The 27,934-nt window shown below is 38.8% G+C and overlaps 1 protein-coding gene across 7 annotated transcripts in view; it reads right to left on the bottom strand.

The window, feature by feature from the left end:
- Positions 1–27,934, bottom strand: part of LOC131235711 (phosphatidylinositol-3-phosphatase myotubularin-1) — a 124,651-nt gene that overhangs the window by 49,004 nt on the left and 47,713 nt on the right. For all 7 annotated transcript variants that reach the window (XM_058233024.1, XM_058233023.1, XM_058233020.1 and 4 more), the window contains 2 exons: positions 4,814–4,913; positions 4,595–4,708 (listed from right to left, as the gene is read on the bottom strand). In XM_058233024.1, the coding sequence (XP_058089007.1) occupies positions 4,595–4,708; positions 4,814–4,913 (214 nt within the window). The remainder of the gene's footprint in view (positions 1–4,594; positions 4,709–4,813; positions 4,914–27,934) is intronic.

Below are 27,934 nucleotides of genomic sequence, written 5' to 3'. Positions count from 1 at the left end.
GCTTATTGATTGTTTTGTTAAAATTTATATAATATAATATAAGTAATTACATATATAACTTAATGAAACACTCAAACTATAATGAAATAAGTAAAATAACCCAATCCAATCATGTGTACTAATTACAAAAGTTTTTCCTATTTTTTTAATAATTTTTTTCCTTTTTTTCAAATTTGTATTCTTTAAAAAAAAAAAAAAAAAAAAAAGATATGCCATGCGATCGCATATGCAATTGTGCAATCACATATGCAATTTGACAACATTGGTCGTCAGGTAACCGTTTTGGCACACCTTTACTTTAGGGTCTAATTTATCATGGCCCGACTCCAACTGGTAAATAAATCATTGACAACCAAAAATCCGAGAGGGGAAAGAGAACAAAGAAATACTTGGAAACAAAACTACACGAGGCAACTGACCATCAAGAGGGTAGACAATATTCTATTGATCAGATAACATGTTGTTAAAACTACATCACTCCAAGAACTTTTTAGGACATTCATATGAATCAACAAGGTACATGTCACCTCAAGTAAATGACGGTTTTCATGTTCTATGAAATTGTTTTGTTATGGTGTGGGCACATGATTTTTTATGCAATATCCCATTTTTAGATAAATACAAGCTAAAAGAATTGGATATAAACTCTTTAGCATTATATAAATGAAACACACACACTATGAAGTTAAATTGACTTTGTACTTCGATATGAAAGATCTTAAACATTGATGAAAATTCATATCTGTCTTTCGTTAAATAAAGCCAAGTCATTCTTGATAAATCGTCAACAAAGGTAACAAAATACTTATACCCTAACATAGTCAAGATGAAAACAGGTCCCCAAATATCTGAATGAACCAAAGCAAATGGAACTACACTACACTTTTCCACACATGGTGAAAAAGTGACTTTTTTTTTCTTTCTTTTTTTTGGGTTAGCTTGTTAGTACACACCCATGTCAGTACACACACTCCATGCTTACTTAACACACACTTAGCATTCTAAAATCAAGACAGACGATAATGAAAGAATGATACTTTTGAGAATTTTCAAGGATGAGTGACCGAGACGACAATGCCACTAGTAAGTGGAGATGTTGTCATGTACTATTACTCCAATTACTTCATGGTCTTGATAATAAAGCCTAGCATGTTCATGCCCTCCACCAATCTTTTTCTTTGCCTTTAGATCCTAAAAACAGTGTCAAGTATCGAAAATCATAGAGAAATTCAATGATTTTGTGTGTTTACTAACAGGCGTAGGCCAAAAAGAAATTTAGGCACATAGAAAATAGATGACCATCAAAGAAAAGAACTTGGATGAACAATACTCATTCCACACATTTTGGACCGTGTATTGTCTACTAGAGTGATCGATGAGCTCAATAATAATGTATAATAGACGAAAAAAATTGGGACTCATCTGCCGTATGGTCAGAAGCTCCAAAGTCATTGAGCCATTGAGCAACGAACATGGACCCTAAACAATTCACACCTGAGTTCACGAATGTAGCTGTAGAAGTGGAAGTAGTGGCAAAGATAGGTTGATTCTTAGATAACTTGGAATACTCATCTTTGGTAAGCATAACTATGTCACCAAATGGACTTAGCTACCAAGTTGGAGTAGAAGCAACAAAACAAGACCCGTTGCTCTCTTCAGAATAAAATGCTTGATTTGCTCAAGCTGACATCCATGGATGTTCCAACATTTCTTAACAGTGTGATTTGTACGCCTACATAGAGTACAATTCCTAGGTTCACGACCTCCCTCTACATCACTACGACCCACCTTGATTAACTTTATCGCCACCTTGATTAGCTTGGCCCCCACAACCACCACCTCTACCTCGTTCGGTAAATTATGTTAAAGCAGAATTATCATTGGCTCCACCACAAAGCCAAGTGATACACGTTGAAGGAGAGCATAAACTTCATTTAGGAATATAACATCCTTGCCACCCAAGATTTGCGCACACATCATATTCCAGTTTCAAGCAAGATAGGGATTTAACCAATGGAACTCCTCACATTGTCGACGTTGTTTCTTTAGATCATTAGTAAGTGGCTAATATACCGTTCCACAACCATGTCATGACTTGAGCATTTTCCTTGATCCACTGATTGTACATGTTATCACTTTCATCACATTTCTCCTCAGTCAGATAATTTAATTTGCATTTGGCTGTGAATAACACTTGAATAGAAAAAGCCCGCTAGAGATAATTTGCTCCATTTAATTTTATAGAGGTTATTTGAAATGCTAGAAAATCAAATAGATCTAGGAACCCAGATCTTTGATCACTATTCATTTCTTTTACAAAAAGAAATTAAAGAGAATAAGACAATGCTTACACAACTGAGGGCTAACTCTACTAGATATAAGAACTCAAAATTTGCATGCTCCACACCAAGGTATTCTATATCGATAATGGTGGCCGTAACGGTCACCACTGTTACTTATTTGGGTATCGATTGTAATGGTAGATTTTTTTTCCTAAAATTTCAAAAAAAAAAAAAAAATCTGAAATTCTAGAATAATGTAAATATTCCAAATATGTATTCTTTTTTTGTTTTGAACATATTTATGGTAGAATGAGAAAAGTGGAAAAATGACGAGAAAATGGATTTAAATAGAAGAAAAGAAAAAAAAGTTGTCGTTTTGCCCCACAACGGAAGTTACAGCCCTTATATTACCCGATACAGTCTCAAAAAACCAACTGCCTCGTGTCATCCCCATATTGAGTAATGGTGACGGCTGTCACCAATATTTATCGGCCTTTAAGGCCGTATCGTAACGGAAAAGGAACACCTTGCTCCACACGATATACACACCACACTTGACAAAACAATCATCCCCCACGTTCCAACCGAACAAAAGAGGAGCGATGATCACAAACATGCCATTCACACTCACACGCAAATCAATAAACAGGCTTGGCACACGCATAAAAAAAAAAAAAAAAAACCCTAGGTTTCTTAGAGAACTTTCAGTACAAGGGAGATATGACGAGCAAAGAGGAAACGAAAAAAGAATTTTTATAAGATGAAAGAGAAGAAAGTGGAGAAAATCAGAACGGAACCCACTCTAATACCATGTAGAGTCATGTAAAAGTGAAAGGAAATAAAAAAGAGAGAAAGGAGATGGGAAAAAGAGTAAGGAGAGAGAACTAGGGTTGTAGAATAAAAAGGAGAAAGAAAGGAGATGGGAAAAAAAAAAGTATGGAGAGAAAAAACTAGGGTCGTACATCCCTACTACCTTTTTATATTAAGCAAAAATGCCAAAAATACCCCTCACCTACTTACAATATGACATGTGCATATTAAGTAGGCCTAATGAACTAAATAAAGGAACACATGAACAAAACTAAAGACAGGTGGAGCATACAACTGTATGACCCCTTATTACAGTCATCTAGGTGGGCTGTACAATTGTACGGCCCACATCCATAGTCATTAACAAGAAGGTTCCAATTGGCACAGTCATGGGCCTTTTACAGCTCCACTTTGAATAGAAGACAAGAGACAACTTTCTTATGGCACTCATCTATGAGCCTGTTAGTCATGAAAGGAAGGAACTTCCATGACCGATCTACCAGGAATGTATGCACGCTGGGATTAGGAGATAATCTTGCTGATGACCTTGAGAAGTCTACAGGAGATGATTTGTAATTATTTTATAAACATTGGGATCTCAAACAAAGGCATGAAGTACACCGACAGCATCAAAATAATAGATTTAATGCGGGTGATTCTACTTTCAAAGGAGTGATATCTGCACTTCCACCTGCCCAGCCTTTTTTCTCTACACTCTTAACCGATTCCCATAAAGAAGATGCCTATGGAATATCACCCAGGAGTACGATAAGGAAACTACAGTGTCACTTTCCTGCAACTCATCCAATCAGCAAACTATTGAACTGCATCATCATTCAGAGCTACACCTGCAATAGAGCTTTTTTGCAAAATTAACCGTAAGACCTCAAGCCACATCAAAACACTGAGCGCCTTTAAAGATCCTTTTTTCTTTTTTGGACGAAGCAACACACAAAATTTGCGTATCATCCAAAAATGGAGATAAGAAATAATAATCCCTAGGTTCCAACCCAAAAAACCTTGAAGATGTAACTCAGACACCCTTCCGATTATCAAGATAAGACTATGGCCTTAATGGGGAAATTGGCAGGACAAAAGATGGTCACCTTGTCTCAACCCTTGAATGCTCTTAAAGAAACAAGATGGGGTTCATTAATATGAATACCTTTCAAAAACAAACCAATTGATAAGAATAGACAAGGTAGCTGATAAAGGGCATTCCTGTATCCACCCAATCCATCTATCACCAAATGGGAACTTCTAACTCCTGACATAATGATCATGTGGTTCATCTTTTGGGGTAGCTTAACAACTGAAATGGATTAATTGATGACCTTGAATGATATCGACCATGAACGATTCTTATTTATCAATAAACTCTAATCTAGACAGACTCCTACCTCCAAACAATGATATAAAAACATAATTTTCTGGAAAAATACTAATGATAAGTTCATGTTGATTTGCAGCATTCAATCGCAAGGGCATAAGCAATAGCTCACCAAGAATGATGACATTCCATCTGATGAAGTAGTACCATGAGTGTCAAGATAATCTCTAAGTCGAGCAAGACTGTCCCTCATTGCATGAATATTGTCAATCCCAAAGAAAACAACCTAAATGGCAAATTACATATACAAAATGTATCAATAACAAATGACAAAGAAAATTTTTTTATGAATATGAGATATTCCACTGGAGAGATGGAACCATAGAGAGACCTCAGATTGGAAATAATTAGAAGATGACTCAGAACCACCACCCATCGCACCATTTGCTAAGGCATTCTTTCTTGGCCTTGCATCAGCAATATAAAGCTTCCTAAGAAATACATCAGTCTTAGCCTCATTTCATAATATAAGCATGGTAAGATAATGAAAGATACCATTCATTGAAAGGTATGGTTAACAAGAGGTTTCTTTTCTCATATACAGTGTTCAAGTTGTCGGTATCGTTACAAGTTTCGCTGACCGGAGATAAAGATATAATATCGTTATCGCCGATAATATCGCCGATAACTGGAAATGCGAAGAAAAATGGCGAAAAATGGGGAAATTGATGGAATTTTTCAGTAAAACTTCAGGGCATGCCTAAATACACATATTTGCATATTTAGGAATAAAAAAAATTACAAAACAATGCATTAAATAATAAGTTTTCATTTAATAGGGCTCAAAAAGCATGCGTTGCCATAAGAAATCGCTCCAATTGTAATCAAAATGAGTTTATATAATACTTTATGGAGCCCACTATAATCAAAATCACTCCAATTGTAATTAAAATGAGTTCATGTAATACTTTGTGGACTGAGTCAACTCTATGGGGTCCACTGATTTATATACTTTTATCCACTCCGTCCATCCACTTTACCGTATAATTATAGGGCTTGATTCCAAAGATGAAGCATATCCAATGATTAAGTGGACCACACCGCAATAAATAGTGTGAATTTGAACGTCTATCGTTGAAAATTTCTTAGGGGCCATAGAAGTTTTGGATCAATGTAATTTTTGTTTTTTACCTTCATCGATGACTATGCAATCTTATGGACAGCTTGGATGACAAATAAAGATCATTGTGGGCCCTAGGAAGTTTTCAACGATAGGAATCATTGTCCCCACTGCTTTCTATGGTGTGGTCCACCCAAGATTTGGATCTGTCTAATTTTTGGGTTCATGACCTAAATTGATCTCGCCAAATGGATGGACCGTGTGGATATAACACATTCATCATGGTGGGGTCCACGGAACTTGGTGACATCCAAGCCACCGAGGTCAGCATGCCTGCTGCTTTCACTCCAAAGGGACGCGGATTGCAGCCTACCCCCGCCCGGACGTATTACCGTCCAAGCAGGGATCTGCGGGGCCCACCGTGATGTAAGTGTTTTATCACGCCGTTCATCATTTTTCTCAGATCATTTTAACATATGAGCCAAAAACTGAGGCAAGTATAGGGCTTAAGTGGACCACAAACTGGGGATTGAACGTCCACCATTAAAAACTTCTTGGAGCTGGAGAAGTTTTGGATTAAGCTGATATTTGTTTTTTCACTTCATCAACGTCTACATGACCTTATGAATAGGTTGGATGGTAAAAAAGCATCACGGTGGCCCTTAGGAAGGTTTCAACGGTGGGTGTCATTATCTCTGTATCTTCCTTTGGTGTGGTCCACTGGAGTTGTGGACCTACTTCATTTTCATAGTAAGATCTTAAAATAATCTAAGAAAAGCAATTAACGGTGTGGATAAAATACTTACATCATGGTGGGCCCCACAGAGCCCTACTCGGACGGATTACCGTCTGAGCGAGCGGGGTAGGACACAATAGAAGGGGACGCGGATTGCGTACCGAGTAACTTAGCACGCTAAGCGTACTGAGTAAAGTCTGTGGGGCCCACCATGATTTAAATATTTTATCCACTCCGTCCATCCTTTTTAACATATAATTTTAGGGCTCTAAACCAAAAACTAAGTACATCCAAATCTCAAGTGGACCTCACCACTGGAAACAGTGTGAATTGAAATTCTACCGTCCAAAATTTCTTGGGGCCACAGAACATTTGGATCAATCTTTTATTTGTGTTTTCCCTTCATCCATGTCTGTGTGATCTTATGAACAGGTTGGATAATAAATAAACATCACTATGGGCCCTAATGAGGTTTCAACGGTGGAAGTCATTATTCCCACTGTTTCCTGTGGTGTGGTCCACTTGAGTTTTGGGAATTCTTCAATTTTTGGCTCAACCACTGAAATGAGCTAGAAAAATGTATGGACGGTGTGGATAACCCACATACATTCACAGTAGGCCCAACTGAGTTTACTCAGCACGATAAAAGCGTACCGAGTAACTCATACGCAATCTGATTCTGTAAAAGGGTTTCAAAACCCGAAACCCTGAAAAAACTCGAGCAAAAGCCGCCAATAGAAGAGGTTCCGGAAGGGAACCCTAAAAACTCGAAAAATCTCTCCAAATTTCTCAAGATTTCGCATATTTTTCGCCCCATTAATTCCGATCAACGATCCTATTCTACAGGTACATACTTCCAAAAGTTTCTTTTTTCCCTTTTTTTCTCGATTTTTTTTGGTATTTTCGCAGCTCCCTATATTATCGTCCCTTTTATCGTCAAGGAGGAGTTGTCGGCTACAGTTATCCCTTGACAGAGATGCGATTTTTGGTCGACAACTATTTTTTACATTAAAAATTGATAAAATCGCCGAATATTCGCCGATATTAGGAAGAAAAACGAAAAAAGTGAGTTTCGGTGTCGCAACTCCAGCGACACCGATAATATCGGCGATATTATCGATTTTTCGCCGATAATATGAACACTGCTCGTATATACCAATGAAATAATTTTCTTGAAAGAAGAAAGAAGAGTGTAGAGTCTTTGGCATCAGCACAAATTAGAAAACCACATGTTTAATTTAATAGCCTCAAGATTTCATAGTGTGATTAAGCAGTGCTAGGAGCAAGTGAGAAAGCAAGCAAGCAGAAATTTTAAAACGGCAACAAGCAGAAAACCTCAAAAAAGTGAGATTTAAGACAGCAAATGAACACAAAAAAGGGGGAATTTTCTACCCATCCCATGTCTACAGAGAACAATGTCAGTCAATGAATGACCAATCTCAATGATGCAAAATAGCAAAGTGACAAAGAGAAAAGCATGCTTGATAAGAACATCAATAATCATCACTGAATGACCAATCTCAACGATACAAAATAGCAAAGTGTGGCAGGGAGAAAAGCAGGCTTGATAAGCACGACAAACATCATCAGCTGCAGCAGGCTTGATAAGCACGACAAACATCATCAGCTGCAGCAGGCTTGATAAGAACATCAATCATCATCATCCTCATCCTCATCACATTCTCAATGATGCAAAATAGCAAAGTGCAGAGAAATGCATAGCAGGCTTGATAAGAACATCATCATCATCTAAGCCTTTTGCCAACTAATTGGAGTCAGCTACACGAATCCTTTTCTGCCATTCCACTCTATCAAGGACTGTGTCCTTAGTTTTGATAAGAAGAAAGTTTCTCAATAAAGTTAGTCAACTATCAAATAAGTAAATAATGATGGCACGGGTTTGGTTAAGCTGTGAGTTATGAATTGGTAAGACTCCAGCTACTAATTGTTTGCCTCTATTATTGAAACAACATAAAACTCATCTGGGTATTGGAGCCCAGGCCTCATTGGCAGGGAGCACAGAAGTCTCAACCGTCCAGTAATGGAAAGAAGCTGATACTTTTCCAATAGTTGTTGATATCTAATGCCATCAAGTTTGGGCTTATTCTGAAACTCTAACCAGCATGCAAGACAAGCCCCCACTGCTACTCTATCAAATCATGACAACATGAAAGGGCAAGCGAGCTTCCCTAACATGTAACAGCAAGAGGAAGCATCCTCTATACCAACGCCTGTTAAATAAGAGTTCCAAAACAGCTGTCTCATATTAAAAGCAACAAAAGACCTGCCCAAAATCTGAGAGATTCTAGCTGAAGGAAAGGGTGATTTATCCGCACCTGATAGACATGATTGTAAAGCATGAGATTCAGCCACTCATACAAAAGAAATACAGTGGTAGTGAGGAATGAATCTTACAAGTTACAACCAGTGTTCGAGTTGTCGGTATTGCTACAAGTTTCGCTGGCCAGAGATAAAGATATAATATCGTTATCGGCGATAATATCGCCGATAACCGGAAATGCGGAGAAAAATGTGAAAACATAGAGATAACGGTGAAATTTTTTAATGAAACTTCAGGACATGCCTAAATACACATTTGCATATTTAGAAATTAAAAATTTGTATAAAAAAAAAAAAAGCATTAAATAATAATTTTTCATTTAATGGGGCCCAAAAAAAATATACATTTTCATAAGAAATTACTCTAATAATAACCAAAATAAATTTATCTAAGTTTCAAGTTGACCACACCATATGAAACAGTAGGAATAATGATTTCCACCATTGAAATCTTCATAGGGCCCAGTGATATTTATTTGTCATCCAAATTGTTCATAAGATCACATGGACATGGATGAATAAAAAACAGAAATATCAGGTTGATACAAAACTTTTGTGGCCCCCAAGAATTTTTCAATGGTAAACATTCAATTCACACAGTTTCACGTGCTCCACCTAAGCTTTGGATATGCTTCATTTTTTGGCATGTGCCTTAAAACCATCTAATAAAATGGATGGATAGAGTGGATCAAATACGTAAATTACGGTGGGCCAACTGAGTTTACTCAGTACGCAATCCACTTCCGTTCTAGCGCAATTGGATTGGCTGGTGTACCTCACACTAGCTATTGACGTCAGCAAGTTCCATGGGTCTAATCATGAGGTATGTGTTATATCCAAACCATTCATCCATTTGAAGAGCTCGTCTTAAGGCTTTGGACGAAAAATAAGACAAATATAACTATCAAGTGGACCACACTGCAAAAACCAGTGGGGGATTGAACGTCTACCATTGAAACCCTTTTTGGGGTCACAAAAGTTTTGAATCAATATAAAAATTATTTTTCCTCTTCATTCAAATATTTGTGTTTTTATGAACAGATTGGATGCAAAATAAATGTTACGGTGGGCTCTACAAATTGTTTAACGGCGAAAATCATTATCTCCACTGCTATATATGGTGTGGTCCATATAATCTTTGGATATGATTCATTTTTTGGATAATGCTCTAAAATGAACTCTAAAAACAGATGAACAGTGAAGATATAATAAATACATCACTGTGGGGCCAACGTAACTTTGATCTCCTTTGAACTGCTCGTACAACTCGGAGCTCGAGGAGCGTCAGTGCTCGTTGTGCGAGCATCAGTGCTTGTCTTCGCACGACACGTACCTACAGCAGCTATATAGCTAGTGTGAGGTACACCAGCCAATCCACTTTCGGTGGATCCCTTACTGTGGGACCCATTATGAAGTATGTACCTTACATTTGCACCATCCATCATATATGACAGCTTATTTTAGTGCGTGATCCAAAAAATGAACCAGATTCAAATCTTCAATGGACCACACACAAGAAACTGTGTGAATTGAACGCATAGCATTAAAAACTTCTTGGTGGCCACAGAAATTTTGAATCAAGCTGATATTTATTTTAACCCTTCATCCATGCCTTTTTATATTTACAAAAAGGTTTGATGACAAATAAACATCACTGTGGGCCTAGGAAGGTTTCAACGGTGAAAATCATTATTCTCATTGTTTCTAGTGGTGTGGTCCACTAGAGCTGTGGATATGCTTTAATTTTGGGATTTGCCCCTAAAATGAACTTGAAAAATGAATGGACAGCGTGGATAAATCACAGACACTCACGGTGGGCCCAGAGAGTTTACTCAGTACGCTGAAGCGCACCATGCACCCGGTCTGCTTTAGAAGTTCTGAAGCATAAAAGGAAAAAAAAAAAAAAGAGGGGATTTCGTCTGCGAAGAGGGGGGATTTTCGATTGAGGGTTTCAAAATCCTATCTCAATCTCCCAAAATCTCTGATTTTTCGCCGAAATCATGTATTTGTGACATCAATCTTCCAATCAAACAAAGAAAAGAGAAAATTTCAGATTTCTTTACCTCTGTCGAAAACAAGAGCTGTCGATTGCTGCCCACGAGATTCTTTTCTTCCGAATTCCGATCAACTATCAACCAGGTATTACCAAAATCAAAGGCATTTTTTTCGATTTTTTTCGCTTTTTACCTATTTTGTCGCAAAAAATCCAAAATTATCGACGATATCGCCGATATTTCGCCGATAATCCAACGAGAAACAAAAATTGGGGGTTTCGGTGTCGCTAGTCTAGCGACACCGATATTATCGGCGACATTATCGACATTTCGTCGACAATGTGAACATTGGTTACAACTAGCACAAATGAAAGCAACTAGCTTGAGAAAGGGCTGGTCCCTCACACCTTGATAGAAGTAAAACCATTACTAGTGTCTAGCCAGCCAATCCCAAACCCTGGAAGGTCATAATTTGACTTAAAAGTGTAATTCCAACTTGGATTCAAAGTCCACAGAAGCCGATGGAAAAATTAACCAAAGGAACAAATAGTAGCCAGAACTCATTTCAATGCTACCCACGGATAGTTGTAAGTTATCAAGACCAAGTTCAAGAGATCTCTCCTAAGTTCCAAGGCAACCATCAATTCATAAAACTGCTATATGAGACATCATGATTTCATTCACCAGAAGTTCCAGGTCTTTTCAATTGACTCATTCAGTTGTTTTACAATACAAGCCCAAGTTGACAAATTCAATTAGAGCAAATTGCACATTAACTCAATCTTTCCTTTTCTTTTTAATATGAATAATGATATTTATAAAGAGTAAGAGAGAAAAATTACCTACGGTGCAGGTTTTTTTTTTTTTAATTGATGAATTTATTTTACAAAAACCAGAAAAACATAAAATTACAAATCTAGCCAATTGGCTCGAAACTGTGACAAGGTCTTGGAAGCAACAACCCATTCTATAACTTAAGATTTAGCCTTCTTAAACACCTCCACCACATCTCTCTTCCGATTCCTAAAACATCGACCGTTCCTATCTTGTCATAAAGACCAAATAACTGTAGTGAAGATATTGCCCCTAGGAAAAAAAAAAAACGCGGGGGGAGGGGGAGGGAGAGAGAAAGAGAGAGAGAGAGAGAGGCTAATTCTCTTCCAAAGTTGGCTAAATTGAAAAACAACAGGAGCCCCCACGAAGCAAGTGGCAAGCAATCATCCACTCAATAGATACAACAAAGGCCCTTCTCCCCAAGAACCCACAAAAGCCCTAAAAAAGATGAGTAACATTTTGCCCAATTGGCCACCTGCCACCAAGCTTTCAAGAAAACCTCGACCTAGGTAATCAATTTCTCCTAGAAAAGCCCCCACAAAGCCTTCCACTTTGAACCTTCGCATACCCCATGTTGCATCTGAAAATCCCTATCTGACCAAAGCATAACCTACTAAACCTAAAGAGATTAAAGAATTTCCACCAGACTGAGCACAAAAAGCTGCAATTCCGAAACAAATAATCCATCGTTTCCGCATCCCTCAGGCACATACATAACACACATTGGAATGATCATTTGTTAGTTCCAAAAATGTTCAACTATAAGCACCTGATCCCTCACCACCAACCACCTAAAAGCCAAAACACCGGTCCATACACTTCCAAAATAAGAGTGGTCAGCTCAACCCTGTTGCCATTGAATCACCATGAAGAGAATGACAGAACATCTTATTCTTGAATTTCCCCAAGCTTTCTACCTTCCACAGCCATTTGTCAAACACCTTTCGCATCAGATGCAAAGCTGCTCCATCAGGCTAACAAATTTAATAAGTTCATTATCACCAAAATCTCTTCGGAAGATTGAAGACCACACCACATGATACCCTTAGAGATAATGCATTGAGAGATCATCGCATCTCTTTCAAGAACCATATCTACAAACAAGGATAAGCTATGGAAAGAGGTTGATCACCACAACATATAAACTGGGTGCAAGAATTAACCCCAATTAAAATTATATCTCACTTACCAAAGAGCACTAGCTTGTTTAGAAGCTAAACAAAAATAACATTTAGCACCAAATTTGCATCTCAAACTTCAATGATAACCCATAAGAAAAGGATGGCCTCCACAGTTCCTTCCCCAAATTGAAGTCCCAAGATAAGATACAGGAAAAGTCTCCTTTCATACTCATCCTTTCCCAAGAATGGTCTTCAAGAATAAAGATACCTTGCAATAGGGTTCTAGCTTCCACTTCTAAAGAGTCCTTGATACCTACTTCTAAAGAGTCCTTGATACCTAAGGGGGGCCAAAATGCAAGAAAACAACCTAATCCTTCTCATAGAAATAACATCACTAATCACCACCAGCCCTGGATTCTGAAAAGAGCTTCTAATGAAATTAAACTAAGTATAACTCGTTAGAAGGGATACTGGTAGGAAGTTACTATAAAATTATCGCAAAAATTGTCGCCACTAATCAAAGTTGGTTGACGCAAAGCTGTCTTTTCAAATATGCCTTTGTACTTCATTTTTCTCTTCAGGTGTTTGCAATCAGTTCAAGATCAATTGGAGAGGCTAACACAAGATTTTATTTTTTTTGGACATGGGGTAAAGGAAAAGCAGAAATTTCATCTTCTAAAGTGAGACAATCTATGCAAGCCTATTGACGAAGGGGGAGCGGGTATAAAGGCGTTGGGCGCCATGAACCTAGCATTGCTAAGTAAATGGCTATGGAGCTTTGGCACAAAAGAAAGGAGAATGTGGAGAGGTAATTGCTAGTATGGGGTAGAGGAAGAGGGTTGGAGTGGGGAATCTTCCCTAGATAAGGCATCAAAACTGTGGAAAGCGGTCACTATGATGGCCCCTAAGTCCCCCGATGAGGAAGTGGATAATTTTGTTATCGAATTAATTGCATTGATGTGACCCTTCCTTGGGTGATAGGGATGCGATGGTGTGGCATGTGCATAATAGGATGATCTGAAAGTCATTGTCGGATGTGAAGTTACTTCATGCATATTAAGTATTCCCCCCTCCCTACAGTGGTGCTAAATCAAATGGGGGGGGGGGGGGAGGTGTCAGAACCTCTAAATCATTTCTTGTGGATAGAAGCTCATGATTTTTTTCTTTAATTCGATCGTGAGTTTCACTACAAAACCATGTTTAGGAATGATTCTCAAGGATTTACGTGAGAAACCAAGAGGGGTCCAAGGATGAGGGGCTTATCTATCGATTGATGTTCATCACTTGATTGTTCAAAAAAATTTATCATAAATATTTTTTTTAAGTTTGTTTAATGAAAAATCTTTAAACCTTCTTTTTTTTTTCTTATATTCCTATTTTGTTATGATGTTTTATTATTTATTGTCCATGTTTATGATCAACGAGTTGTATCTATTGGTGGAGTCAAGGTTGGAGTCGGTCAATTCGCTCAAGACCCTACTCAACCACCTTTGATGTTCATCACACAGTACTCGCATCTGGGCATACTCATACAATTTGGGGAGGATGACTATCAGACATGCGAAGAGTAAATCTATCGGTACGAGCAATCGATGACCTAGGCACAATACTATCGACAAGTTGACTAGTAATATCAAGGCAAACCGAGTAAGGATGGAACTGAGGACTACGAGCCACCTCATAACTCCATGTGGGTGTGAGGAATGGCTAGATTAGGATTTTTTTTTTCAGTTCTTTTACTTTTTTACATGTCTTAATTATTTTTTGTTACTTGCATTTGTATTATATATAGAGGTATACACGAACCGAGCTAGCTCGGTTAGCTCGCTCAACTCGACTCGAAAAAGCTCGATTCAACTCGGTTCGAAGCTGAGTTCGAGCCGAGTCGAGCTAATATTTTTGAGCTCGAAAATGAGTTCGAGCCGAGTTCAAGCTGGCCCCAGCTCAACTTGACTCGGATTGAACCCAGCTCGAATCGAAGTCAGATCGAACCCGTTCAATGACTCGGTTACTTTGATATTTTTTTTCTTAATTTTTATATTGCTTAGAAGGTGTTTGATAAAATACCTGTAAATCCATTGTTGCTATTCAAATGCTGTGAGATTTTGAAGGTGTTGTCCAGGTGTTTGTGAAAGTGCTGCAATGGCGAACTCGGCTCGATCTTGGCTTGAACTGGCCCGAGCTGCTGACCGAGCCGAGCTGGCTAGTCAAGCTCAAGGACCGAGCTGAGCCGAGTTCGAGCTAAGGTCAGCTAGTGGACTCGATGTACACCCCTAATTATATAAACTCATTATGGTTACTATTACACTAATTTCCAATGACAGCACATGCTTTTAGGCCCCCATTAAATAGAAACTTATTATGTGTGCATCCTTTTGTAATTTTTTTATTCTTAAATATGTATATTTTAGCATCTCCTGAAGTTTCACTAGAAAAATCCACCATTTATCACTTGTTTCCCCAATGTTTCCCTTAGTCAGTGATACATTTCCGAGTACTAGCGAGATTATCACGATATCATACATGTTTCCACATCCCCAGCCAACGATAGTTGTAACGAACCCAAAACTACAAACACTAGGCTGAAGTGAGATTTTGGAAGGACCAATGGTGTTCAGAGACTCCACTGAGCATGCGATTCCAATCGCTATCTCAATTTGCCTTGAATCAGGAAGGTCTTGTTCAGTATTGTTTCCAGCAATCCCCCTGCGGCATTGTTTGGTCTCCGACCTTCAAACAACTGTTGGAGGAGATTCACTGTTCAAGTCAATGATGGAGATTCTTAGTAAAATGTTCATAGCAGGATTTGAAAACGATTAAAGAATTTGATACCCAACGGCTCATCATCATCATCTAAGCCTTATACCAACTAACTGGGGTCGGCTTCATGAACCCTTTTCTGCCATTCCACTCTATCAAGGGCCATAAACAGACCATAGCAATGTTTTAAATATTGACAATATTTGTCAATATATCCTACAATGTATCTTGTATCCCCTGTGCGATACGAAACGCACAAGTAGTGCCGATATATCCCACATGTTCAATCTTGTGAGCATTTTCAATTTCCAATCCCTTTTATTTTCTTTTATTGAAATTACATTAAATCAATGTCAAATGGTTACAAATCCATTGGTTGTTTTGCATGAAAAATCATGGACTTGGAGCTTGATTTAGATATCCATTGGTTTGTCGTGTTCTCCATGTTTTGGTTTGTTTTTTTTTTTTAATTTTCCTTCAACCAACTGTCAATTGAGACTAATTTCAAAATACTTATGAGTATTTGATGAAATGATCATCACATACATTCTAGTTTTGAAATTTGAGTGTAGGTGATCTGAGTTGCGGAAATTTGGAGAAAATTCAAAATTTCCCCAATTTCTCCCAAATTGCTTGCAATGTTGGACTCAAAACATGAAATCAAGCACGTATGAAGGTTGATCCACTGATTTGTTAAGTCTTTGTCAATTTTTGAAAAAAAAAATTTCATTTTTAATTAAAAATTAATAAAATTTTATTAAAATATTAAATTTTTTTATAAATTTCTCTTCAACCAGCTGTCAATTGGGACTAATTTCGAAGTATTTAGGAGTGTTTGATGAAATGATCACCACATACACTTAAATGTTATGCATTCAATTTGAATATAGTTACATTAATTCAGTCAGACAACACATAGCTTAGGACCTTATAGAAAGGAAACCTATTATGTGCACTTCTTTTTTGAGATGTTATAATTTAAAAGTGTGTATTAATGTCTTTTTTACCAATCCCTAAAGTTTCATTGAAAAATTCAACCATTTTCCCATTGATTCCCCATGTTTCCCAAAAAGTATGATAAATTACCCGATACAAACAATATATCCCGTGCGATGACCGATACGTATCTGTATCCCAATGATGCAACACGTAGCACGATACTGATATTTCGAACATTGGACCTTAGGTCATAATTTGGTGCCTTGAGGCTAGCAACAAATTTTCTATGGTCTCTTTTAGAAGGATTCCAAGAAGTGAAGTGATGCGTTGAGGGCGGTGGTCTAGAACCAAGGTATCCAAGGTGTCCCGTATCGGTATCGATTGGCGTAACGGTGACCTCCAAAACCGATACGGATACGGGGTCGTAACGGCGATACGGGGGCATAACGGCCCGTAACGGTGTAAAAAAAAAAAAATTTGCCAAAAAAATATTTAAAAAAATATGTATTAAATTCGGAATATTCTAAGCATTCCAAATATGCATTCATTTATAAATTGAAACATGTTTATGGTGGTGTAACGGTCCACTCTTTGGTGAGAAGCTGTATCGGACTGTCGGATTAATTTTTGAACCAGGTAACCTGAATTTGACTACAAAATGTATATATTTAATTTTCTAAATATCTAATTTATATACTTAACAATTTAATATCTTTCTCCCAGTAGTTCTTTAAAAAAATGAAATTAAATTCAGGTAGATGGTGTTGCCAATTTCGGGCTGACTTAGAGGACCAATCTATGCCCCAAATTAGCCTCAAATTCATGCAATTTATTGTCATTATCCCACTTATGTATTAGTGGACATTTATTGGATAGTGAATCATGAAAAAAATCAAAAGGCCCAATTTTAAAAAATAAGAGTACACCAAATAACAATTAAAACTATTCAAATAATTTGATTTTGGCATTGTGAGTTAGCAATTGCAGTTTATAATTTAATTGGTAAATTTTAAGTTAATATGTCTTTCGTACAATTTTTTAAGGCCCCAAATTAGGCGGGACTCGGATTGTGAAGTGTAGCACACATGTCAAAGTTTTTTGGGCCCCACCCATGATGAATGTGTTATATCTAAACCGTCCATTCATTTGACGAGATCGTCTTAAGGCTTGACACGAAAAATAATACAGATCTAATTATCAAGTGGATGACACTGCAAAAAACAGTGGGGGATTGAACGTCTACCATTGAAAACTTTTTCAGGATCACAGAACTTTTAGATCAATATGAAATTTGTTTTTCCTCTTCATTCAGGTCTTATTGACCTTATGAACAGATTGGATGGAAAATAAATGTTACGGTGGGCCTACGAATTGTTTATAGGTGAAAATCATCATCTCCGCTGCTATTTTTGGTGTGGTCCAGACAATCTTTGGATACGATTTATTTTTTAGGTAATGCTCTAAAATAATATTTAAAAATAGATGAACGGTGTAGATATAATAAATACATCACTATGGAGCCCATAAAATTTTGATCTCCTTTGAACCGTTCGTACAACTCGGAGCTCGAGGAGTGTCAGCGCTCGTCTCAGCGTGACACGTACCTACAGCAGCTTACGCCTGCAAAAAAAAAAAAAAAAAGGAGGGAAACCGAAAAGAAAAAAGAGGGAAAGAAGAGAAGAAAAAAGAGGGAAAGAGGGAAAGAACAGAGAGAGAGAGAGAGAGAGAGAGAGAGAGAGAGAGAGGGAGAGGGAGAGGGAGAGAAGAAGGAGGAGGAGGAGGTGGAGGCCGCAGCCGCAGTCACAGCAGGGCCGCAGCCGCAGCAGGGCCGTAGAGAGGAAGAAGAAGAGAAAAAGAAAGGAAAAAGGTAAGATTTTTTTCTTTTTATTCTTTTTTTTTTCCAAGGCCCGTAACAGCCGTTACGAGTCAGTAACGGCCGTTACGTGTAAAAAAACGAGACTCGGCCGATACGGCCCCGTATCGCGTAACGGGTACCACCGTTACTGTTACGTATCGACCGTACGTAACCGTTTTGGGACACCCTGAAGGTATCCCAAAACAATTACAGAAAAGTTGTAATGACCATTATGTAACAGTTACAGTGGTAACTGTCACACATTACAAGGTCATAATGACCATTACAAAAAAATTTGACCCATAACAGTCCCATAACACTGTATCAGTCCTGTCATAGTCCCATAACGGTCCGTTATGGAGCCGGAGCAGGTTTTTCTAAAAAGAAAAAGGAAAAAAAAAAAACGTAATGGCCATTATGGCCTATTTCATAACGGCACTGGTGGTGGTTGTTACTATTACCGTTATGGAATACATTGTCTAGAACTCTCTAGTTTAGGAGTAATTGCTTATTACTCTGCCAATCACAGTATTTAAGGTCATCTTTGGATGGAAACTAAAGTTTGCTTGCCGCCTATGAACATCTTAATAACCCTTAACCATTGAGGAAATTATTTTGTAAGAACTTAATAGTGGTGATCTACATACTTGAATTCTTAAGGTAATTTATTTCAAGGCTTTTCCAAGATATAGCAAAAGTAATTTAAGTAGTCGTTCAAATCGACATAAATTGAAACCCAAACATATCTTCTTACAGCCACCAAAAGCAAATATAACAAACCAACGAATAAATGTCAAGTCACTAGCTTGCACAAAATATAAGAGTAGCAAAATAACTTCAGGGGAAAAAAGAAACGAATCTCCAAGAATGAATGATTGCCAAATGACAACTGGAGCAAACAACAAATGAAATGATTTCAATCGCAAATCAGTTTTCATGGAAGGATTCACCATCAACAAATCAGCAAGAGGTTCCAAAAATACCAGATCACGGTTGGCAAACTCAGGACTCAAGCTCAACTCGGTCCACCCACAAATCTTGACTCGGGTGTGTTAATGTGATGACACGAGCGATCCACGATTTTTTATCTAATCAAATAACTTTATAATTATAAAATTTATGGATAAATATTTTTTTCAAAAAAAAAAAAAAAAAAATCTTAATTATTTGTACAATTCATCTAACTCTTGTATTGGCGGACGTTAATTGAATGGTTAAAAATGAAACTATCCAATGGTCCTAATTCAACAAATAAGTGTCCATGAATCAAAGGTTTAGGATTTGTTAAAACAATATGAATATAGGTATGAGACTTTGATACTCAAGGTTTCACAATTTAGTCAGCTTAATTTGAGTTAATATATGCCACATGTACAAATTCAAAGGACTAGTGTATCTCATCATACTCTTCAGAGTATAATACAACTCCCCCTTTTCTGTTAGGAGTACAACTCTGTTTTCCTTTTGTTCTTTGCAGCCTAAAGTCAATGGAGGTCCTTGAATCTTCATACTACAACAAAGGAGAAGGAGAGAGGAGAGAGTAGGAGAGGGGGAGAAGGGAGGCTACTAGGTTTTTTTTTTTTTTTAAATCTGTCGTATCCAAGGTGTTCCATAACAGTAACGGTGGCCGTAATGGCCACCACCATTACCTTTATGATACGGGGCATAACGGTTGTAACGGCCCCATAACGGCCGTTACAGTTTCTCTTTTTTATTTTTTATTTATAGAAAAACCCCCTGAAAAACATGTATCTGCCACATAATGTTGATTAAAAAGTATGAAAAACCTATATATGTCTCATAATAGACCATTACGGGGCTATTATCTCCTTTATAGGGAATGTAACGTGCCTTTAACGGCAATTACAGGTCATTTTTTCCATAACGGCTGTTACAGCTGTTACGACCCCGTAACGTGTAACAGTTGCCAACGTTACATTTACGTAACAGCCTTTACGGCCCCGTAACGGCCTTTACGGCACACCATGACCGTATTGTACCCATATTTTACACTACCTACAAAACCCAAGGATAAGCATACAATTACTCCACGTATTTTGATTAATAGTCTGTATAAAACTTATTTACTATGGTTATTTTCACTTGGATGAGTCAATGAGTCAACTAAAAACTCAAGCGAACTTGCCCAAGTGGTTCGATTTGGCCTCCACCAAGCCTACAACAGTTTTGACTCCGTCGGTCTCAAAACGGGTTGGCTCGGGTGAGTCCCGAGTTAACTCGGTGAGTCGGTCAACTTTGGTCCAGAAATATCCATAAAGCAGAGATGAACAAGCCAAATCAATACTAGACAATTTCTTTGAAATCGGAAAACTAACCTTTCCATTGTAAGTTGCTCCAACTCTTCAACTTCCAAGTATTCTAGGCTAGGGTTCTAGAACGTTTTTCTTGATCTTCGGAATATTTTCTACTGCTATCAACTTTGAGAATCCCTTATTTTAAAAACCTTTTTTCCAATTTAAAACTCGGTTTGGGATCATTAGTGCTAAAAAGAGTGTTGGAACGAAGGAGCGGCATGGGAAAGGGGGTGAAGGCGGCATGTTTAAAATGGGGGATACATCTCAATAGGCAATTTCAGGTGGTGCACAAAAGAGCGGTAGCAGTGCGGAAGTAATGGCTGGAAATGGAGGGGAAGATGGCTCGAAAGAGGGGGGAGGGGAAGCTCAGAAAATGGTGAGCATGAGAAAGTCGTCGCTAGAGAAGAATGCAAGAGGAAAGAGGAAGCTCGATGAATATCCGACATTGTATGTTATGGGCTACCCAAAGGGGTGGCTTCCGATTACTTTCTCTCGAATTTTCGAAAGGGCGAGTGGCAGGTGTGGTTACAGAGGCAGTTTTCCACGAAAATCGAATCACCGTTGCATACTGTGGTTTCGCCTTCGTGCATATGAGCTCGAAGGAGTTACCTTGAGCGGTCAAACTCTTGCTTGGTGAAAGCTTTGACGGCAAGAAGTTGTTGGTCTTGGTCTAGAGGATTAGATTTAGGCAAAAGCTCAAGAACAAAGAGGCGTTGCATAAACCCAAGAAGGCAGTGGAAAGTACTCCAGCTAGGAGATCAAAACGGGTAACTATAGGGACTTGTGAGAAGCACAAGTATGAGGCTAGCTTCAAGGGGGGAAAGTAGCAAGTAGTACAGAGATATAGTTTCGGGGGAAAGGGGTATGCAAGCTTTAACAAAGGATATGGAGAACGGGATAGAAAAGGATATAGAAGCAACAAAGGTCGCTTAGATCGAGGAGGCGAAATGGGTCTCTTAGGAATCATATAATTGGATACATATGGTTCAGATCAATCCGGTGGTGATGAATCAGGCGAGAGATAACATGAAATACTTGTTAATAGAAAAGACAAAAGAAAACACTTCCCTCTCTCAGATTAGGATGTGGTTAGCCGAACATGGTGGTCTAGATCCAGCAATCTACATGTAAAATCAATTGGCTATTTGGAGGTTTGGATTAGCCTTCACCTAGAGAAAGATCTAAATGAACTGTTGATTGCTGGGTTAAAGCATTGCGATGGGCCAATTAGGTTGATCCGTAGATGGGAAGATTTCTCCCCTCTCATGTTGAAAGAGTCGTGATTCACAATTTTGGGAATTCCATTGGAACTTCGATTCCACGATTTTTGTTGCGATTGGATCTTGTTTGGGGGATGCTATCAAAATCGATCCGTAGACCAAGAGTGGAGAAGAGCTGGGGGTTGTTAAGGTTCGCGTGGGAAGGAAGAAGGCATTGGGAGTTCCGGTGGCAGTATCTGCAGTTATGGGTGATGAAAGATTGGAAATGAAGTGCGAAGAAAAGTATCAATGATTCCTTCGATACAATGGGGGGACGTTTGGAAGAGACGAGAGAGAAGCAAAGATGCCCTACAATGGCGGCCATCGAGCTCCTGCGGGAGCATCGTTCGTTGTTGACTCCAATGGAATACCATTTACAGGAAGGGAGTCGTGCAAGGCTACCATTCGAGAGTTCAAGGTAGGTGAAGGGAGAAACCCTAAAGAAGTAACACGTCATATGCGATGTATCTTGATGGTACCGTTGGCCATCTTTCGCTCCCCAAGCCTAAAAAAGGATCGTGGTTCGAGCTCCGAACCTACTTCGTAATGCAGGGTCAGTGGGAGAGGCTATGGTTCGGAAATTTGATCGGGCACGTGTCAAATTGAGAACATTTTGCCAAATCGCTTTTCAAGGGAGTCTGACATAGCTGAAGCCTTGGATGATGAGGAGTCATCGGGTGATGACACGAGGCAAGGCGAAGATGGCTCCTCTGATCACGAAGGGTCGAGATTTGTTGGATGTGCGGAAAACGCCTCAAATGTGATGACTATGTTTATGTCTCCTGCATGTGAGAAATATTTACTAATCCCGGCACAGGTGCTTAACAATGACACATGAGACAGAAAAGCCCCTTTTAATCTCAGTCAAGATGAAACATCTCTTACCTTGCAAGGGGTAAACCGAGAGGAGATTTCGCACACCGAAGCTAAAGAGGTCTAAATTGCCTGTGGAGTTGAAGATAGTTCAATTCTAGTCAGGGAAGAGCTGCAAGGGAACTTGATGGTGCTGCGGGGATAGGACAGAGTCTAGGAGATCTTTCGCTCAAGTAATCCGTGGGCCATACCAACCACTCGGATAGGACAGATTAGGACCGACGATCTTCGGGGGGCTGAAGGAACTGAGGGACAAGCTATGGTTCTAGATATTGTGATCTCGAAAGAGGGCCTTATGGAAGAGGTGTTGGCGGTCACACCTTTATGCAGAGAGAAGATGAAGGGGTCACAGCATAACAACCATTGTTCAGAGTATCCTCGATATTATTGAAATCTCTAGCTCAGTAATATTGATAACACTGGTAGGTAGAGATACCCATAACACCGATAGTATCAAAAATTCCAAATATCAGCGATGTATCACAAAGTATAACCAATGTATCAATGTGGCCAATGTATCACCAATATTTTCGATTGTGTAAATTCCAACCCAAGTGTCACTTGTATTACTAATGTATTGCTAATATTTTTGACTATATATATTCCAAGTGACGCCTATATTGCTGGGGTATCGGCACTATTTCAATAATATCATAAATGAATCGATATCACGAAAAATTTGTTTATTAAAATAATATCCATTTTAATTTTTTTATGGACAAATGGTTGCATGCAATGTTAAAATTGTCAGCGATAATATCGTGACATTATCTCTATCGCAACATGGGCGATATGAAGACTACAATCTTTCACTTACTTTCCAATTGTTGACGATTTCTCGGTGAAATATCGTATGTTGTCAATATTCTAAAATAGCAATGGATGTCTGGGTGGAAGGTTGGATGGATACATGGGATGGTTGGATTGATTTCTTATAACACATGCTTTTAGGCCCACATTAAATGGAAACTTATTATATATACATTATTTTTGCAATTTTTTATTCCTAAATATGCAAATATGTGTATTTTAGCATCTCCTAAAGTTTCACCAGAAATTCCACCGTTTTCCCCACAATTCCCCAATGTTTCCCTGCATTTTCCGGCCCTCATCAATATTAATATTGTTTCCATGTCCCCGACAAGCGAAACTTGTACCAATGTCGATACTTCGAACACTGGTAACAGCCTTATCTAAGGATCAAGTCGTAACGAATGCCACTGGAAGAGGGGAAAAAATCACAGAGAAACAATTCCAATGGGTAAAAGATGTCATGGAAACGGTGGGGGGCTTAGTGGGTATGTCATTTGGTGTCCATGATGAGGACATCTCCGAATTTTTCAAGGTTGTTCAAGCCAGAGGAGTGCAATGCCAGCAGGATCTCCAAGTGATGAAGTCGAAGAGGTCCCCAAGGGGCTGGAGGGAGCTTCCGAGTCTCGAGTGCTCCACAAACTACAATTCTTCAGGTAGAGCAAGTGGCAATAAGAGTATCAAAACGAGTAAAGTAGGTTCCTAATGCTAACTTTGTCTTGGAATGTTTGAGACTTGAGGTGTAAATTCAAGAGGGGGCCAATTAGGAAAGTTTGCAACAAATAAGGCCGATATAATTGCAACAAACTACAGAGGTATGGTTGACTCTTTTTGGGGACCTAAGCAGAAAGATTGGGTTGTAGTCGATGTGATGGATGCTACTGGGGGTATTATAGTGGCTTGGAGTTCAGACCTGTGGAGGAGAGATGATTTTTTCTCTGGTGCTCTCTTTATCTATTTTGTTTTGCGACTTCTCCACTAGTTTCTAATGGGTCTTTACTGCAGTTTTCGGCCCCTGTTCTTACAACTAAAAGATCAATTCTGGGCTAAAGTGGATAGTGTTAGACAGAGATGGGAGGCTCCATAGTGTGTTAGGGGTGACCTTAACATTGTGAGGTTTTCTCATGAAAAATCCAAGGGAGGTCGGCTTACGACAAGTATTAGGAATTTTGTTGATTGGGTTGATCACCATGGTCGTGCCTAAATAGATTTCTAGTGTCAGGTGGTTGGACTGATAAGTTTCCCCTGGTAAATCAGAAGGGTTTGCCACTGACTATTTCTGATCTTTACCTGATTTTGTTGGAGGTGCCTAACGAAAATTGGGGCCCAAAACCAAGGTGTTCCATAACGGTAACGATGGTTGTAATGGCCATAGCTATTACAATTATGATACAGGCCATAACAGCTGTTATGGCCCTTTTTCTCTATCTTTTTGAAGAAAATGTTTTTGGACTGTTACAGGGCCATTAAGAATCCTTTATTGCTCATTTTTCTGTGAAAGCTGTTACAGCTCATTTTTTTTTATAACAGCCATTTTGGCACTTTAACGCTTAACGGTTACAACCTATATAGTAACATAACCGCCATTACAGTCGTTATGTAACCGATTTTGAATGCCTTGTCCAAAACCTTTCAGATTCAAGGCTTCTTGGTTCGAAATAGATGGCTTTGAGCAGCTTGTGATTGAATAGTGGTCTTCGTTCTTGGTCGAGGATTACATTGGCTTCAGATTAAGCAGTAAACTAAAGTTATTGAAGAAAGAAGTTCTCAGTGCTCGAGGGGTGAAATTTCATAGAATGGCAGAAGAAATCCATGATTTAACCTTTTAGAAGAGGTAGGGGGCCTTACGGCAAAAGAGAGAGATAAGAGGGCAGCACTTTCCTCGATTTTAGCCAACTGCACCAAGGAAGAGGAAATCAAATGGTGGCAGTGATAGAGGGTAGTGTGGCTCAAACATGGCAACAAAAACGCTAGGTTCCTCCATAGCATGGCTAGTGCCCAGGCCAGAAATAATAAAATTTGTTCCTTGGTTGTGGAAGGTACGACGATTACGAATAAGAGCCGGATTTGTGAAGCTATGGTTGACTTCTATAAGAAGCTAATGTTAGGAAAGAAGGGGAGGTCGCAGTTGGATATTTTAGACTTTTCATCAAACAATCCACTGCAAATGCTCCATTTTAGAAGCATCAATTTCCAAAGAAGAGGTTAACAGCAGCTTAAGTTCTATGTGTGGGGATAAGGCATTGGGGCCCAATAGTTTTCCTATTCTATTTTATCATAAGCTTTGGTAGTTGGTGAGATCAAATGTGATGGATTACAGATCAAAATTCTCTTATCGAAGTCAGCTAAAGAGCTTGGGGCCGGTTTTATAGCTCCCATTCCTAAAAAGGAGGGGGTGGATCATCTCAAAGATTTCAAGCCTATTAGCTTAATAAGAGGTCGTTACAAAATTTTACCCAAGATTCTTGCCACCAAGTTCAAGGAAGTCCTTCCAAAAATCATTTCAGAAAGTCAGGGGTTGTTCGTTGCTGGAAAACAGAAATTAGACAGTGCTCTTCTTGCTCACGAATGTATCGACTCCAGGTATAAGGAAAAGAGAAGCGGGAGTGGGGTTGTGTGCAAGCTGGATATTGAGAAGGCTTACGACCACGTGGACTGGGAGTTTCTTGACTACATGCCTGACAGATTGGGATGTGGTTTGAAGTAGAGGGTGTAGAATAGGTGTTGCGTGCAGTCTACTTCTTTCTCCATTGATGCGGGGACATGTGATGGCCTAACCATAGATGCATGTATAATCAAGTTGAAGAGATTCAAATAATAAAATTAATCAACTAACTGTTATCAATCACGTCGATTAAGAAAATCTCAACACATATATGAAATTATTTCATCAGGATCATGCCCCTTAACATAAAATCACGTAAACAGTAAAAAGGGAGAACCTAAGGATATCAGGATATCCCTGATCTAGCATAAACTAGTCAACAATCAAGTTTGGATCTGATTCTCCTGACTAGCCATCCCTCTTTTCCATTCAAACCAAAGAGGAATATCTAGAGAGGAACGAAAGAAATGAAGAACAGATGGGTTCAAGATGAAAGAGAGTACGAATTCTAGTGCATCAAAAAAAGAAGAAGACGGCGGATTCTTCCATTTTCCTGCACCTCGAAGATCTAGAAATAAGAAAAATCTAAAACCGAGGTAGAATCCTCAACACCCAAGGGCCAATCCTGAAACCCTAATCTCTTTGGTAAATGAGGAAGAAAACATACGAATTCTCATGCATTCGCTAAATAAAATAGGGTTTCTCACAGTGTATATATAAGCCACGGAAAAAAACAAAAAGTGCACTAAAAACACTGAAAATAACAAAAATAACAAAAAGACACCTAAAACTAAAAAGTGCACTAAAGCCCTTGAAAGCAATGAAAAGAACAAAAAAAACGCCTAAAACTAAAACACCCGCGCGACAGGGTGTGAAATCCGCACATAAGCCTACGATCAGGGTGCAGTCATGTCGCTCTTGTACTCGCAATGCGTCAGAAAATGGGTCTAATGGACTCGGCGTCCATCCACATCAACTCCTCCGCTCTGGCACTTTGTCGGCGACGCCTCCTCTGGTACACTCTAAAGGGTGCACCACTTATGTCTACATCATCCATCTTAATCAATGACTTGCCTAAAGGTTTTTTTCAAAGCAACTAAGGGCCTTAAGCAGGGAGATTCTCTTTCTCCTTATCTATTTGTGGGAGTTGGGAAGGCTTTTAACAAGATGTTACAAAAAGGAGCGGAAAATGATTTCATCAATGGTTTCGAGACTTCAGCGAGTGGGGTTTATGTTAGCCACTTCCAATATGCGAACGACATGCTCCTATTTTGTGATGCCAATGAGATTTCGGTTGATAATCTTCATAAAATCATAGTTTGTTTTGAAGTTGTGCCGAGGTTGAAGATTAATGCGGCAAAATCTGAAATTTAAAGCGTCCATGTCAGTGAGGAAGCTTTGGAATGTCTGACCGGCATTTTCTACTGCAAGAAAGGGGTGTTTCCCTTGACTTAGGGTTGTTATGTATCAAGAAATCGGCTAAGCACCTATGGGATAAGGTGATCAAAAGGATCAAGAGGAAGTTGGCGAGTTGAAAATGTAGATATTTATCTTTGGGAAGTCATTTGACTCTTTTGAAGGCGGCCTTCTCCAATATGCCCGTCTATTTCATATCTCTCTTCATGTGTCCCAAGTTGGTTCTAGATAGGCTTGAGAAGTTGAGATGGGATTTTTTTTATTTTATTTTATTTTTTGGAAAGGAGCTAAAGATGAGAGAGTTTCACCTTCTCAAGTGGGAAGAGCTCTGCAAATCAAGGAAGTACAGTCTTAGGGTTTTGGGAGATATGAATCTCACTCTTCTAGGAAAGTGGATCTAGAGATTCAAGAATGAGACGGGCAGGCAATGGAGGGAGCTTATAGCAAGCAAATATGGTGTTGAGGAAGACGGCCGGTTTGTAAGAGGTTTCTGTCTACAGACTTCTGCCACTTAGAAGGTGAACGCGAGGACAAA

The sequence above is a fragment of the Magnolia sinica genome, chromosome 19 (assembly GCF_029962835.1).
Source record: "Magnolia sinica isolate HGM2019 chromosome 19, MsV1, whole genome shotgun sequence".
Lineage (NCBI taxonomy): Eukaryota > Viridiplantae > Streptophyta > Magnoliopsida > Magnoliales > Magnoliaceae > Magnolia > Magnolia sinica.
The sequence above is the reverse complement of the archived record's forward strand: the minus strand, read 5'-3'. Positions and strand labels throughout refer to the sequence as shown.